This window comes from Plectropomus leopardus, chromosome 2 (genome assembly GCF_026936395.1).
Source record: "Plectropomus leopardus strain MGB_pleo_1.0 chromosome 2, ASM2693639v1, whole genome shotgun sequence".
Classification (NCBI taxonomy): Eukaryota; Metazoa; Chordata; class Actinopteri; order Perciformes; family Serranidae; genus Plectropomus; species Plectropomus leopardus.
Window position 1 is genome coordinate 28,364,543 of NC_142177.1, and position 17,341 is coordinate 28,381,883.

The following is a 17,341-nucleotide window of genomic DNA, read 5'->3' on the forward strand; positions in this document are numbered from 1 at the left end:
CACACACACACACACACACACACACACACACTGAATGTGCACACTGCATATACTATCTTAATCCTCACCTCTTCTGTGAGGACGAATATCTGGAGCAGGATTTGCCGTCCCAGGCGCAGTACGGGTCTCTGGCCAGACAGCAGTCAGCGCAGACCTCCCCATACACATCACAGCGATGGAGCGCCAGGTGGGTCACACCCAAGACTGATCCCACATAAAGTTGTTGCTATTAAAAAAAAAAAAAAATAAAACAGGGGCAATGATCAATAAATAAAATAATACAATCACAATCATGCAATTTCGTAATGGTCTCTAGAAAGACTTTAGAGAGGAATTATGTCATTTGGAACTGTTTCACAGAAAATAGAGAAATTCAGAGACAGCTTTTAGTTACTTTAAGATGTTTTTTTTTCCCCATTAATTACTAATTTACTGTATACTGGGAAACATTATTCTCCAGCCCATATGTACATGCTTGCTTGTTGATAAATTCTACATTTTTGCATTTTCAGTTGTGCACTAACTTGAAAACTCCCTACACAAGAGCAGAGCTGCAATGGTAAACTGTAAATCTACAATTTGAACACTTTCTATTTTTTCCATATAATAAGCACCAAATTATATAGTCCTCTTCAAAAATACTCCCTTAAATGTATAGTTACAGTTATCAATTCCAAGGGAAACTATAGGAACTGTGAAGTAAAGCAAAACCACATTTTGCTGTAAATCAGGTTTGACCATCAGATTTCTTATTTGAATTAGTGTCTTTACACAGTCATGCTTGCTGTGCTACAGTTTACTTATATAATTTATTATTTGGGCTAAGCCACACAGTAACATACCCGTTTGGATGAAATCTTCATGGTGGTAATTGGTGTGGGAACCTGCAGTGAAACAGTTAACAAGAGATTAAAATGAGAAGATAGAGAATTTTCATAGTAATATTTTTTTGTCTCAAATGACAGTTACAATTTACAAAAACAGTGTACAAAGGACAGAGAGAAAAGAAGCAAGAAGAATAGGGTCTGAAGGCTGACCTTAAAGACCTCTACTTCCTCTAAGACCAGCTCTTCTGTCTGCAAGTCATCTCTGGGCAGGACAATCACTTTCTGGACTGTCCCCCGATCTGCAAAACACAAGACAGAGTTTAACTTCAGTCAGTTTTGAGCCATGGACCTCAGACCTAGAGCCTATGGCCTAAGCTGTACTGATTTCATCTCCACTGAAGAACCAGTCTGCCGAATTGTTGCCTTACCGTCCCCAAGACACGACTAGCATAAATTTGCATGAAAAGTGACAGTGTATAATACATTCTATTAACATCTAAAGTGCGCTACACTTTGTCCTAATTGCAATTTGAAGACACACAAGACACATGATTAACAGGAAATAGCATCACTTTCGTCTCCTCAATGTCATGAGAAGACAAAAAGTTATCTTATTTTATTTTCAATAGTTTTCATCACATTGTAAGTATGACTGAGAATGTCAATCTAAGCATATGGCGCTCTTACATAAATTATACATGAGATGTTATTGTGTTTTTCTAAAAGATAGTCTCGGTGCTCATGCATTTTCATGCTATTAACACAAATGTTATGTGGCTAATGCATTTACTAATGCATTTTGAATTTGAAGTGAATATACTTTATATGGAAAAATTAAAAATATGTGAAATACTATGCATATGAAAAAAATGGTAAACACATATGACAGCTATGATGATTAGGCAACGTTAACGTATACAGACTACTACAAGTCTGAAAAGGAGTAAAATGCTCGTCTGGTCCTACCCCTGTTTAATTCTAACCCCTTAATCCACAAGTGGAAACCAACTCTCCGTCTAAGTGTCCATCCCTACACCTAAACCACTCTGTTAATGCTCTTCATATATATAATCAACAACACTTTCCCAATAAAGAAATAAAGAAAACAACAGCATCAGCATTAACCAGCTTTAGATCCCCCTTCCTCGTCTTTGTGCCTCACAAAAATTCTCTTTTTGAACATATTTTTGAACTGTCTGATATTCTTACTTTCTTCTTCCAGTCCATTCCACAAAACCACACCACAAATAGATAAACACTTTTAAGCTTTGTGTATGCATAACATTGTTTCAGATTCAATTTCCCATTTAAATTATAACCCGCTTCTCTGTCCAAAAACATTTTTGTATATTGCCAGGAGGTAGATTATTTCTTGTTTTGTACATTATTTATGCAGTCTTAAATTCCACGAAATCCATTTATTTAATTGAATGTGACTTTAAAAACAGATTGTTAGTATGTTCCCCCTTATCCGGTTTACTGCTACGCTAAACACTCAGTCCTCTAACTCTCATTCCTGATATAAACCATCTTCCATTTAGAAACCAACCGAGGTTTAAGTTTTGAAAAATTAAAACAAATAAATGGCACAGATTTGGCAGAATGGCCCTTAAATGTAGGATGGAAGGATGGAAATGAAACACTTGTAACTAGAGAAAATTTTATTATCTGTGAAAACAAACAAACAGAAGAAAGAAATAAGAAATTTCGCAAAAATTGATAACCTTTTATGGACTGCTTCAGTTAAATCAAAATTTCTTAAATTTTTTTTTCCCAGTTTTTTATTAGATGCTATCCCCCCTGCCCTTTTCCCCTCTTTTTCACAGTTGCATTTTTGCTATATAGTAGTATTGTTATTATACTTTATATGCACATATATTTGTGTAGGGGTTTGTATGTACATTATTACTGTAAGACTAAAAATTGTGTTACAACCCCTCCCAAAAAAAACCCATAGAATTGCTTTGACAATTCCTAAAATGTATCTCATCTATGATTATGAGAAAAGGAGATCCTCAGTTAGTGTGTGAACCTGTCAGACAGAGCCAAGGCTAGAGGGCTTATACTTTATATGCTTCACTATGCATATTAGATATCATCACATAATGTTAATAAAGGCCTCAGAGCACTGACCTGTGCCCAGGAAGAGCACCTCGTAGCTCCCGTCAGCAGCTGTCACTTGGTCCACTGCAATTGTGGTGAACTCGTAGTCCACGTTGGTTCTGACCACCAGGGGGCGCTTGTGCACTGGGTATACAGCATTGTACATGGTGGGGTGGTTTCTCATGAAGTTGATCACCTCGTCTGGGTAATCCTTTGTGGATTTCATGTTGGGGGTGAAAGTGCCTCCAGGACACTATTGACACAAACAGATCTAAGTGTCAAACCTGCAATTTACCAAATTCCTTTAGCAGTAAAAACATGTTCATATAAGAAGGATGTTGGTTGTTTGTAATGAGAGGAGGCGTGTTTTCATGGCTTATTGTTTATAACTCACAGTGCCAGGTCGTGGGTAGGGGATCTTCCCAGTGTACGCAACCCACTGGTAGTTGGGCCCCTCCTTGTGGGCAAACGGCCCGTTGAAGACCATACGGATGTCAGCCATAGAGTAGACGCACACTGCCGAGCCTTTAAACACAGCTCTGGAGGAGGGCAAGAGAAAAAAGGATGAACAGAAGCAAGAGGATCCAGAGAGACTCGCTTTCTGAGATAATTACTACGAGCACTCTCTGCGGCGGCTAGAATCTACTTCCTTCCCACGTACTCAGCCGGCCTCTTACAGGAACGCACTGAAACATTATGACGCACAAACACACTCTCAAACCGACTCAACTAGAGTCAAGCTGTCTGACACACTGACATACAAAACACCCACGTACTGCAGAGAATCGCCAGAGCTCAGGCTCTCGCTGCTGCGTGGTGGGTGTACTATGTTTGTAGCTCCTGTCATGGGCCTCTATCATTAGCGCTGCATGTGTTTTTATCAGCTGGGTTTTAACTTGCCTGATGCCTAAGGAGAGGATGAAAACAATAACAGTATTTGTTTCTCAAATACATTAATCAAGACATGTTTATTATGACTGGGTGTGCGCCTCTCCCCGCTTGTGCACAGTCAGAATCTCAATTTACATGTCTGTTTGGTTCCCCTGAATTTTAATGCTGTGTGTTGAATGACAGCTTGCTATCAAACCTGACCTATGTGGAACTATAGGCTCAGTGAGTCTCTCAGAGGAGCGCGACTCCCTCTGGGCTCCAGATTCACAGCCGGTTTTGTCTTTGTAGCCTGACTCTGACAGGCCATACGCAACACAGCATTTCAATATCAGAGAGAGAGAGAGAGCTGACACCTTCAGGCTGACTGAAAATGAATAAAAACTGCAGGAGGAGAACCAAAATATACCTCCAAACTGCATGAAAGTTAGAGAGTTTGAGAGAGCTGTCAGTCACCCACCCTGAAACTGAGAAGACTCCGTAGATGACAGGATTCTTGGTGTCTTGAGTTGGCTGGATGTACACATCCCCTAAAAGATAAAGACATCATTTATAATCATTAGTCACAGTCATGTACCATGAAAAGCAGTGCTGGAAGAGGTCAAAGACTCCAAAAACAGAGAAAAGTCTTAATGAGTTGAAGTAATAGGGGTCCGCATATAACACCAGCAAAACTATATCAAAACATCAATTTACAAACTCTCACACAACTTGTGCAGTATAATCCAAGTCTCGTGTATCCAGTTGTATGCTCAGTATTTATCAAACAAACACATCTTTGCTCTCTTCAAAGCCAGACTCACCTGACAAAAACAGTAATTTTACCTCACTGAACACTATAGTTGTTGGGCTATCGCTGCATGAATCAGTTAGTTTGTTTATATTTATATGCGACTTTGGTGTTTTGAAGGGTTAGCTCAGAGTGAGCAAAGTCACACAATCACACAAACAAACTGATTGATTGAGGCAGAAGCAGACAAGCAGCTTTTGTGTTCAGTGAGGTAAAACTACTGTTTTTGTTAATTGAGTCTGGCTTTAAAGAGAGCAAAGATGCATTTCACTTTTAGTTCAGTTCGGATATACAAATTATTATGTGGGAAGTGAAGTATTCTTTTCAGTTTAAGTACATTAGTATTATCCGCAAAATGTACTTAATGTATGTACCCTGTGACACATATATTACTATATGTTGTTAAAGTTAAAATGTTGATACTAATGCATCAGTACAGTTGTAGGCCATTGATCTACTTTTAACTGGTTTATGTAGTTTAGCTCAGTGTTTCCCAGCCTAGATGTCAGGCAGATGAGATGATTAATGGGTAGAAAAAAGGAGAAAACAAAGTTCTGCAACACAGCTGTTTTCATACTTTGGACCTTTTGTCCAGTCTTTGATGTTTTGGGAAATACTGGATAATTTGACCTTTTTTTTTTTTTTTTTAAATAATTGTGAAACCATTTTAAATAAATAAAAGTTTTTAAATAAAATGAAACCATTTGTGAAGTCTGGAAGGAAAATCACTCTCTCATACACGCCTGAGACATTTGACATGGAGTCAAAGCAAAGTAACTACATTAACAACAACTGTCAAATAAATATTGTAGAGTAACAAGCCCAGTATTTCCCTGTGAAATGAAGTGAAGTTTAAGTTCATGTGCATATTATTAATTAGATTCCACCACGGATGAAAAAAGGTATCATTTCTACAGAAGCACCATAAATGTCATGACGAATGGTGAGACAAAGAAAACATGGTGTTTTAAGTAAATATTAGTGTCTCGTATCAAATCATCCCAAGGTTTTATGAGTTCCCAGATTCCACCTGGTTCCAACCCAACGTAATTGTAACTGTGACATATGGAGACTTCTTGCTTCCTTGCAGGGGGAGTTCAGGGAGACTTCCTCATGAATTGTGGTTACCAGAACCTCAATGAGAATCCAAACTCTTCCAATGCTGAGACTACAGTTCCTGAGCCTCAGCAGGGAATATGAGTGAAATAGAGATCTCTGGTGAAACATGACTTTAATAGGAGCCATATGCATCCAATGACTGTGGGGTGACGCAGTTGTGAACCCTGCATATCCTCTTGAAGGCTTAATGAGAGAAAAGTGCAAGGAAAAACAATAAGGAAGAAAACTGGAAGAAATTTGGAGTAGACGGGCTGAGTAGAATAACACTTCACCCGCAGTTGAACACACAGGTCCATTTAATGCTGTGCATCAATGGGAACGAATGACAGGAGCTCAGATCGCTTGTTTTAAATGACCTTGAAAACACAAGGACAATAACTCACAGTAAAACATCTTTAGCAAACACTAATTACAGTAAAGAGGCACGAAAGCTGCTCCTCTTTTTAATAATAGGAGATATTTTTCATTGTTATCAATGAAGCCAGAAGCAAGACATTAATCTGCCAAACTGCACTACGAAGGTAGGGCCGTCTACTCAGATTTATCCCTCAAATATCACCCGAATGAACGTGAGAAACTGCACGTAAAAGAGCAAAATGTCAAGCCACAATAATGCATGTGGAATTTAGTGTGAAATGTAACAGTCTGGTTTGATCCTTGTGCCCTTGGTGTTATCAAGTATGTACAAAATAAACACAAGGAAGCTTAAATTCACACGGCTTTTTGTGTAAAAACATCATTTCTGATTCTGCAAAGCTGCAAAATCAAACAAACTCTCCTTTGATCAGGAGCTTGAAATCAATCCAGAAAAAGACCTCCTTACATGCCAAGGTATGAAAATGGCAGGTTGATGGCTGCACACTAAAGCAAAAATTAACTTTTGGCAGACAAAGATGAAATTCATAACCCATCTGACGCCAGTTTGACAGACCTCCTGGCTTCGGAGCGAACGCAGCGAGAGAGAGAAGAAATAAATCAGCAGAGAACTAGAAGAAGTTGCGTCACTGCAACTTTTGTTTCTGATGTGTCAGATCAGACAGAGTCTTTGAGGCGCTCTCAGCGTCACATTAGCAGAGAAACATCTCTGATTGCTGTAAGCACAGAAAGAAGACAAAAAGACGGGATAAATAAGGTCTGTTTTTGAGAAGTATACACAGGAGACGGTGTGTGATGCAGTCACTGGATGGAAAAGGGACTGTCAGATAGTTTATCATTAGCTTATTGATACCCAGTCTGAAGCATGTCACCTAAAATATGTTATTGAAATGTCCACTGACAATAATTACAGAGAAAATATAAAAACAAACAAAAAGCAGCAGCAAAAAGGAACTATGTCAGGAGAGATTTGGGGACTACAGCAACATAAAAAAAAATAACTCAATAAAAAACAATGTTTCCCCTTCATAATTACATCTCAGAAAAGGCAATAAAACTTTATTGCCCACACATTCACTCTTATTTTTTTGCCTGGCAGACGTTTTCATCTCTCTTGCGTCTTTTTGTCTCTCCCCCCTCTTTATATTCCTCCTCTCCCACGGCACAGCACTGAATGCTTTCTCTTCTGTTAGCCTCGCCATCTGAATCTACTCCACTCTCTCCCCCGAGTCCTCGTACAACCACTCTGATGCCTCTACTGGGCTCCATCAGGACCAGCAGGACTGGAGACAGAATACATTTCTACCAGACTGTCTGTGGTTGTGGGGAGACTGACCACAGAGCTGTGGGATGTTACGCTGCACCTCAGGACTCACAATGACCTCACCGCGAGTGCTCGTCTGCACTGAGACTACAACTGACCTGCTGTGCTGCGGATAGACCAATAAAAGTGCATCAACGCTGACAAAAGAGCGCTTTTCTGTCACCCACACTGAGTCCTATTAATGCAAAACACACAGCTGAAACTTGCAGAGCCTTGTCACAGCAGGAAGAAGAGATGTTACTCTGCATTTGGCTCATAGCTGCGCTTCACGCACGGGTGAATTATTTAACGCTGTCACAATATGTGGGGAGAATCTAAAAGAAAAAAATATGACTGAGAGATAAATGTTGCTGACAATTAGCTATAGTCTCTATGGTGCGTTCAAGTGCAAATTTTAACACAAAACACCCTGCAGGTCACATGCTGCATGTTGAAGGCATACTATGCAGGATGTTTTCAAAAATAAAAATATACTAGCAGTATGTGGTGATGTCTGCATCTGCAAAGAACCTGCATTCTTTCTGTATTTTTATTTTTTTATTTTCTTATTTTGGTTTGTTTGGGAGGTTTCTGGTTATGAACCATTGGGGTAGTTTTGTGTAGTCCCCAGTGCGAGGTCAGGACTCTCCTACAACATAGTGACCAGGTTACATCGCTGTCTCTGTCTCTTTCCTCTGCTCTGTGGATGCAAGCTGCAGGTCTGTGTGTCTGTTTGAGGCAAACACAAAATCAGAAAATAAAGTTGCATATCTCTGATATACTGCTTTGCTTTCATTACCACTGCTCCCTCTTTTCATTCACTCTCTTGCTCGCTTTACCAACACTGCTTTCTCTGCGTCACTTAAGTTTAAATGTTGTGTTTACAAACAGTAAGCAACAAATCCTACATAGTATGCCTTAAATTTGGGATCTCTTTTTATATGCTTACAGTATAATAATATATATATATTTCTAACACTTTGAGTATGTGTCATAAAATTACATGACATGCACAAACTTTCCACCACATTTTGCACATTTTTTACATTACAATGTAATGCAAACCGAATCCTGTCCCATTAAACATAGTCATTCTGAATTCACTTTTCCTCTGCATCGCAGGAAATATATTCTGTGGCACTAAAAGTGACTGTTGCCATCATGTTTCACACATTGTTGTCAACAGAAGATCATTTTTATGTTGTGCTTTTTCTTTAAAAAGCTGCCTCACAGAAGACTTGATTGAGCACCTTTAATTTGAGTTCAAATCAAGTTCATCTTGTCAGACGGAAAGTGAGATGGCTAAAGGACAATTTTAGCTTGGAGTTGAAATCACAATAAGTTGTAAAGTATTTCTATCATTTCATTTTGTGGGTTTTAGCTCCAGTGAGAGCACATATTTGTGCCAACATTTAGCAAAAACCAGTGTAAAGTAGTAAAAGATTTGCTGCTCATACTAGCAGTCATTCTAATTTCAAGGATACTACAAATCCCTTGTTAATCCTGTCAGTCATGTGAATGACGGACAGGCCGGGATGATCCACAGGAGGTATTCTGATTACTCTGTATGCGTGTGTGTATTTGATTTTCCATCTCTTGTGCTTTTTTCTTTTTTTCTTTCTTTAAATTCTCTGCAAAACATGTCGTGCGCTCGAAAGCGGAGATGTCACAGTCGCACAGTAAGGGTGTTACCTTTCAGTTTGTTTCATACAGGAGCCATGTTCAAAGGAACAGACATGTCAAGCTTAACATGTATGAGTCAGTGATACTTTAATCTAAAGCTGCAGCTTCTCTGGGATTCTTCCCCGCGCTGCTGCACATAAGCAGACACATGCTGCTGTAAACGCTGCTGCGCAGAGTGTGTGTCTCTCCAGAACAGTGAGCTGTTGGCTCGCACACACTGCAGCAAAATCTGAGTAGACGCTAATGCTGAAGGCCTCAAAACTGTAACATCATTGTGAAAGTATGCAAAGCAAATGGAGGGCAAAATGTGAAGAGAACTCTGCAAATGAGAAAGTTGTTGACACTGAATCTGTCAGCGAGAGGTCCATCTGGAGACCGTTGTTTTGAGTTGTAGTTACACGGTCACGTAAGAATTCTCACTTTCCATCTGCCACGTATTCATTACGTGCTTCACACCAACTCTAAGCAGATGCATTATATGTTCCCTGAGATGTGGATGATGTAAAGAGTGATGTTAAGAGTGAAAGTATGATCTGTAAAGAGTATTTTAAATATTTGCAGTGATGAAATGAAAACAAATTTATTCAGGTACCAGCCTTGAGTACAAATTTGAGGTATTTGTAGGCTACTTTACTTGAGTATTTTCTTTTCATGCCACTTTATATTTGTACTCCACTACATTTTAGAGGGAAATATTGCACTTTTTTACTTCACTACATTTATCTGAAAGCTTACATTACTTTTCAAATTAAGATTTTTGCATAAAAACATTAGAAGAGCTTATAAAATATGATGTTTTGTTACTAATTAAATCACCAAACAATTTTTACAAGTACAGCTGCAATGATTAGTTATCTGATTAATCAGTCGTTACACAGAAAATTATTTGCTAATTACTTTTATAAACATTTAAGGTTTTTTTTTATAATGATGAGTTCTGTGGTGTTTTATTTCTATTTTTATATGATTTTAAGTTCTTTGGATTATGTTTTTCTTCCTTTTAAATTATTTAAGTTTTGAGGTGTTTTTTTATATTTTTAAAAATAATTCTAAGGTTTTAGAATGTTTTTTTCTTTATTATACATTTTGTATTTAAAAAAATGTAAGGTTTGGAGGTGTTTAAAAAACAATTTTTAATACTTTCAGTACATTTTCCTGATTATACTTACTTTTACTTGAGTAATATTGTCAATGCAGAACTTGTACTTCTAATAGAGCATTTTTACAGGGTGGTATGAGTACTTTTACTGAAGTAATTGATCTGAATACTTCTTTCACAGCTGGATATTTGGTTTGGTTTTAGATGACTAAATAATGAACAGGTGTTGGACACAGGACACACCTGGTGGTGGGGGGGTGGGGTGTATTAATGTGCAGAGATGAAAGAAAGAGACAGAGGGAGAATTTTAAACAGGGAAATAATATTTCAAACTCACTTAGTTCATCAAAGTGTGTCTCGATGCCGTCAGCTCCGGGCACTGAACAGATGAGTCGGGCTTTCAGGAACGTGCTCCACTTGTTGACCAGACAGCAGTGTCCACCGTCGTCATTCTGTGGGTAAAAGACAGAAGTCATCCAGACACCTCTACGGAAAGAGTCTGACTAACAGCTGTTTGAAACAGCCGTCCAAACTAACTGCACCGTCTCTGTTGTTATTGGGCCTGTATGAATAAAGATCAGCTCTGTGTCTCAGTTTGGCCCATCTGCACAGGAGGTCAGCCAACTTCTACTGCTGAGGTACAAACTCAAAGCCTTGGGGGCATGATTCATGGGCTGGAACTCAACACATTTTTATGGAGTACAAATGATCTGCAGAGCTGGAAGGCGTACATTTGGCATCTATCTGTATCTACTGTAACATCAAATGGAGAAATATTCTGTTCTTAAAATTTGCTGTGGTTTTTGTCAACAGGGTAACATGGGTTAATATCTTCCAGAAACAGACAGAGAAGATTTACAGTGTTGTTATTAGGACTGCTAGCGGCATAGCTCAAAGGTGGTAATGTTGGTCAGTCGGTCCACCCCTTTGGTTCAGACTAAAATATCTTAACGACTAATAGATGTTTTCTACAGACATTTATGATGGCCAGAGAGCATAGGTAATATGTAAAGATAAAAAAAATCACACTGTGTAATGCACAAAGTGGCTTCTTTAACATTCTAAAAAGTAGATACATATGTAAATATACAAAATACAATTGCATCTCTAAAACTATAAAATGTAAAATTTGGAAAATTTTCAAAAATGTATAAATATATGTACACATACATCTACACAATAAACAGAATTTTACTGTACATATATATCACCACAGTTCAAAAAAGCAAAAGTTCCCGAAAGGATCATTCTGAGTAACTTTGGTGATCCTCGAGTGCCAACAGCATGTCAAACCGTTTAACGTTGTCAGTGAAACATCACAACATCTGCTATGGATTGACACCAAATTTGGTACTGATATTCATGTTTCTGTTATTGAAAGTATCTGGGACAAGTTTCAACAAAGTCTCAAGTCTTGCTACTCAAGTTCCAAGTCCCGAACTTTGAGTCTTAAACAAGTCAAAATTCCCTCCTCATTAAATGTAATTCCTTTTTTTCACAACATAGTATGCTAAATTACAAAAATGAATGATGCTTTTTAAAAAAAATTGTATTTATATACAAGTTTGTTGGAAGTGGCTAGTCAGTGGTGACAATGAAATATACACATGAGTATCAATTTAAAAGATATTTTTGCAAGTCAAGAAAGTCACAGTTTGTTTTAAAAACATGGGAAGATGGCAATCAGCAAGGAAAGAAGAAATGACCTCAAAATTAGCAAGAAATTAGGAAAAGTTTAAAAAAAAATAGTAAATGACAATGACAACAACTAAACAAAACACACACACACACACACTCCTAATATGTAATTAGGATGATTATAAATACACTTTTAGCTAGCTTTTTTCTTTTTTTCCCACTAGACATTTTACCCTGGCTTTATTATTTTTTCTGTATCTACTAATTTCTTGTAGTTTGTGGAACATTTCTCACAAAAATGTTCACTGACTTTTTTCCCATGTTTTTGAAATAAATAACACCAAGTTGCTCAGGGTTCAAAGCAGCACAACAAAAGTGTTGTTGGTCTAGGTTTCAAAGGGTTAAATGCAACCTCATAGAGCCAAAAAAACTCATAAGCCACCCGCATGGCTGCAGACTCTTAGTTAATATATATCTCACATCTTTAGGGATGCATCTCACAAACACAGGAGCATCTTGAGAGACATTTTTCTAAAGTCCAGATGGTTGGAAGGTTTTGGATGCTGTGTCATTATCTGTCCATCGTCAGTAAAAAAAAACACTCCAGGCCACAGCGCATAGCTGAGGCACACATACATAGCTGAGTAAACACAACTCTGGCTTTGTACGGATGTATATGCATGTATACAGATGTGGACTAAAGTAAACTCTGGCGCTCAAACATTTCGTGCAAAGGAATAAAAATAACAACGCTTTCCAAACTTAGCTGTTGAGGCAAACGGCAATGATTTAGTTTTCTGACTGGTAATTGGTGTGTGTTACCGTTTCATGCTCAGCAATTACTGATGATCACGGAGAACTGTTTTTATGGGCCTCTAAGAGACTATGAGACAGGCTGCAGACTATAACTAACCATTACGGAGACATAAAAACCCTTCAGTTGAGATGATCAACATGAGGTTTTGCTGACTGGTGAGATAACTCACCAGGCAGATCCGCCCTATCCTGGACTGGGTCATGGGACTCTGGCCCATCTCAGAGGCTTTCTCGCGGAAGAAGAAGTAGAGCTTGTCATCATTCTTTTCAGCGCTGTCTGGGATGAGGTGTGCGTGGACGAATGTGGGATCTGTGGAAAAGAAAGAAAGAAAAAAGTCAGACCAGCCACGATGTGATGATCCCCAGCTGAGGCTTTGGTGTGAATGTCATCTGGGTTCTTACAGCTTAAGGAGAGGTAGAATTAAAACTTTTGAAGACTTTTTTAATGCCATGATGAATGAATGAAATAAGTTTAAGACCAATTTTCAAACTGCAAAAGGACAATGTTATTTTGCCTGAATGCTTATTGTAACATAAACCATAACTTTTTTTGTTCAGTGAAAAAGTTTGATAAAAACAATCTTTTTCAGACTGGAACACATGGAAGACAATGAACATATTATATTATCATATTAGTATCTATTAAGTTTACCAACAGACGTGGGAAATATTTGGCATTTTTGGCCTGTTTACTGAACAATTTTGTGTTTCTCAGTCTGTATGTGAGGTTTTACCACTTGGATTCCCTTCATGATGAGTTCAAGGAATTTATTAAATTCTAACATTTTACCAATTATTTGGAGATTTCATGATCCAATGTCAGAAAAAAGATTAATAAAATCCTACTTCCCATGTCTGAGCATTTTCAAGAGTTTTGAAAGATTAATTCAAGTCAATTTAACACCAAAATACCAACAAAGGCCTTGTTTTTAGATTGATGAATTCAATGACTTTTAAGACTTTTTATTTATATCTCTTTGCCTTGGTATATTTGCCTTTTTTGGAGCTGTGCCCTGGATTTTGTTAGGTTCTTCTTGGGTATGTGCTGCTTGCAGTCTGGCCGCCTTTTAATAAAGTCATGACCTCACCTGCTGCTGTGCCCAGGAGCGTCCCGACCACAGCAAAATACGAAAAAAGTAACAAAACACAGGCAGAGGGCAGAGTCTCTGGGTCATAAGTAATGGTTGAGAGGGATTACTTTTTGTATAAGTCTATACATTATTGTAAAGGAAAATCCTACACAGTGTACCTTTAATTTTCCATGAAAGCAACAGATCCTGAAGAAAAATATTTTAAGACAGGTTACTTAGTCGGAAACTTTAAGTCATACGCATGAAAACAAGTGAGGTTGTAAATCCTGTTTCATAGCACATTGTAGCCTTTCAGGGCCAAACACCATCACTAAACTGATGACAGTGAACATATTAGAGTATGTGGGACTGCCAGGGCTCACAGAGAAACTGGATGAGGCAGAGGTCTATCTAGAATGATTACCGCTGTAGCCTAAATAATAGCAGCCTGGAGCTCAGAATAGCACTTTAACTGTCCTAAACCCACCCCTTTATTTCTTCCTAGTGACAATACTCAGTATGGCATCACAGCGCGTTCCCACTGGCTGACTTACTGGGTCACCGCCGGGTGCCCCTCCCCACTGTGACTGACCAGGGTCCCAAATGAGGACAAACCAAAACCAGGAGGAAGGGGGGTAACCAGGAGACATGTAACTGGGGGAGGGGAAATATCCGAGGGATTCCACATGGCTGATTAGCAGGACTCAGGTGTCCCAATTCAGTGTACCACTGCCAGGGGACTGTTGTCAGGGCAACAGGGTCAGAGGAAAATCTGGGAGCCAGCAACACTGGGGGAGGCCATGATTGATTTGGCAACATCAACCGAAAGCTCCCAACCAGCATTTATATCGCTGTGACAATCACAGTTCATTAGAGAGCGGAGGCTACTACTCTGACTCATTATTGACATTCAGTGATTTTCCCTGCTACTACACTACTGACCTTGTGGTCAGGCTCCGCAGGCATGCAGTCAACAATTAGCGTAGTGCATTTTATGCTTCGAGTCAAATGATGTGTGTGGCTGGAAAGATCATTCTTAGATGACACAGCTCCAAGAACAGACGATATGCAGGGCAGCGCTGAAGCTTCACATGGGAAGTTGCATGAAACATTTACAGCAGTGTTCTTCAGAAGCAGAGGAATAAATTAAAAACAGTCTGAAAAGAGATGAGTGAAGGAAATAATGCTGGCTGCAGAACAAGGCGTGAGTTGAGACATTACCGTTTAACCATCTGGAGTTGTACTGATCCGTCCTCATGGCTGTCTGCTTCCCCAGTGTACGGAAGATAGCAGAGTCTGTTCCCATGAAATCGATGTAGACTCCTGCATACAGCTCTCCATCTGCCAGTCACAGAGAGAGAAGGAGGGGTGTTGCAGAGGTGAAGTCATGACGGATGAAAAACTTCAGGTTGAAATAAAGAACATGATGTCCACCACCACGTCTGATTGAAACTTCATTAAATGGCTGCATTATTTCGCAAGGTTTCATCAAAATCAGACTGGTTGCATGTACAGCACCTGTGGCCATTCACATATTTAAGTGTTTACTCTGGATGATGTAAGGATGTCTTTGTCATTTTGTAAAACCCACAGCAGAGAGCCAAAATACATCATACTTTAAAAATCTCATCAAAGCAGGTCCAGTGGTGTCAGAAATGTCCTGTATGGGTTCGAAACACTGACCTCATAATTATATTGCAATCATACTTATGTCACACTCATTAGGCCAATCAGTGTGATTCCAAAGCACAGATGGATTTAAACTGTTTCATTATGACTGACATCAGACATGATGCATCAAGGTCATTTTCCGTGCATGAACAAAGGTGAAACTTAGTGATGGGCGAAAATGATGAATATGTCTTTTTGAGTGACTCCTTTTAGTGTCTGCTGTATACTGGGTCAGCCGTCAAATGTCCCAGTGCTCATGAGTCCCTGACTTTTCCTGTTTACCTACTTGCTGTTGTTATTGGGTACTGCTATCGTAAATGAATGAGAGGTGATTAAATCTAGATCTCTGCGTGCAAAAGCTAATGGTGAATTCATGGACTCCTCAGATGGCTGGTCTTCTTACTTTAGTCTGTTCTTAGGCTTTAAGTTGTAATTTGGAAACAGCACAGACGCTGCAAAGAAGATGTATTGCATTTTATTGCTCAGAGTGTCCAAATAATACACTGATAGTGAAGAGCAAAGGAAACAAATCAGGTGAGCCATGAAATATGATCAAGAATATTTAGGATATTCAGACACCACATGAGTGCAACACAAGGCTATGGAGCAAACTGGGACATCTGCTACTACTACTAGAATGACAGTTCATCAGTCAGTGACATTTCTGTAACATTGTATTGAGTTTACATAGCCTACCTACATACATGAACCAATGCATTAAAATGAATATTTTATCTTTACAATTCAAACTTAAACGTGATGACTTGTAATGCGTCAAAAGGAAGGTTTCCAGAGTGGGCAGCTCTAGCTTTACAGCACACATATACTGTAACGGCATGTCATAGAGAAACTGCATGGATGGAGCAACACAACTGAGAACCTGTGAAGGTAGAATTTGTATGAACGTGTAGAGGTAAATTTGAAGTGACAGAGGAAAAATGCTTTAGGAGTTGTATACTTGCATATTTTTCCCCCACAATCACAACAGCACCTTCTCAAATTCTTCATTGCAGGTGCGAAAATCCTATTCTACAAATAACTAACATATTTTGCTACAGACAAACTCAAAAAGTTCAATACATTTAGATATATCCACTTGAAGAAACTAATACAGTGAAAAGAGTCAGTCGAGTGAAACTTAGAGTGCCTACAGGATATGTACTGTAGTGATATTTTAAGGTCATCTGTGGTAAGAAAAGTAGTAAGCCTAAAAAAATAACTCTGAACACCGAAACCACGGGAATTCCAGCTTCCTTAGTGTGGTATGTCTCTGTGCTGCCAGCTATGTAAAACAATGTATAGCTGATTTTCTTGGTGCTACAGCTTTGCTCAAATCAGCTGGAATTGAGCTGACATAGCGTAGCAACAGTGAAGGTCTCCTTTTTCTCTCTCTCTTTCTCAAAGCACACACACACGCACACACACACACACACACACACACACAGATGCAGGGCATAGGAGGTCACGGATCAACAGCTATGTCTGACCACCTGTAAGCTGCTGACAACAAAAGACCACCCACTGACACGAGAGCACACACACGCACACATCAGTCTGACAAAACAAGAGCGCACAGTGATAAAACTATAACTGTAGCTCAAATGATGAGCACAAAATGCCAGACATTCTCTGGTTGCAGCTTCCTAAATGTGAGGATTTGCTGATTTACTCTGTCGCGTATGATTGATGGGTTTTGGATTGTTGGTCGAACAAAACAAGTGATTTGCACTCAGAAAAATGTAACTGTGCATCTTTTCACAATTCATTTTTGTTTTGAAATACAAAATGACTCAACGATTAACAGGGAAAATAATGGGCAGATTAAAGTGGAAACAGAAATTAGTTGCAGCTCCAATCTGCACAGTGGTGCAGTCTGATGCACAACAAAAAAATTTTAAATTTTCACACAGAATCAGAGTTTCTTTTTATTTTATAGAGACAGCTGCTGTAACAACCAAG

General features: G+C 38.9%; 1 protein-coding gene across 2 annotated transcripts in view; it reads right to left on the reverse strand.

The window, feature by feature from the left end:
* Positions 1-17,341, reverse strand: part of sema3fa (sema domain, immunoglobulin domain (Ig), short basic domain, secreted, (semaphorin) 3Fa) — a 68,346-nt gene that overhangs the window by 4,191 nt on the left and 46,814 nt on the right. For both annotated transcript variants that reach the window (XM_042507203.2, XM_042507195.2), the window contains 9 exons: positions 14,933-15,052; positions 12,812-12,951; positions 10,525-10,639; positions 4,279-4,348; positions 3,325-3,469; positions 2,961-3,183; positions 1,038-1,126; positions 843-884; positions 69-226 (listed from right to left, as the gene is read on the reverse strand). In XM_042507203.2, the coding sequence (XP_042363137.1) occupies positions 69-226; positions 843-884; positions 1,038-1,126; positions 2,961-3,183; positions 3,325-3,469; positions 4,279-4,348; positions 10,525-10,639; positions 12,812-12,951; positions 14,933-15,052 (1,102 nt within the window). The remainder of the gene's footprint in view (positions 1-68; positions 227-842; positions 885-1,037; positions 1,127-2,960; positions 3,184-3,324; positions 3,470-4,278; positions 4,349-10,524; positions 10,640-12,811; positions 12,952-14,932; positions 15,053-17,341) is intronic.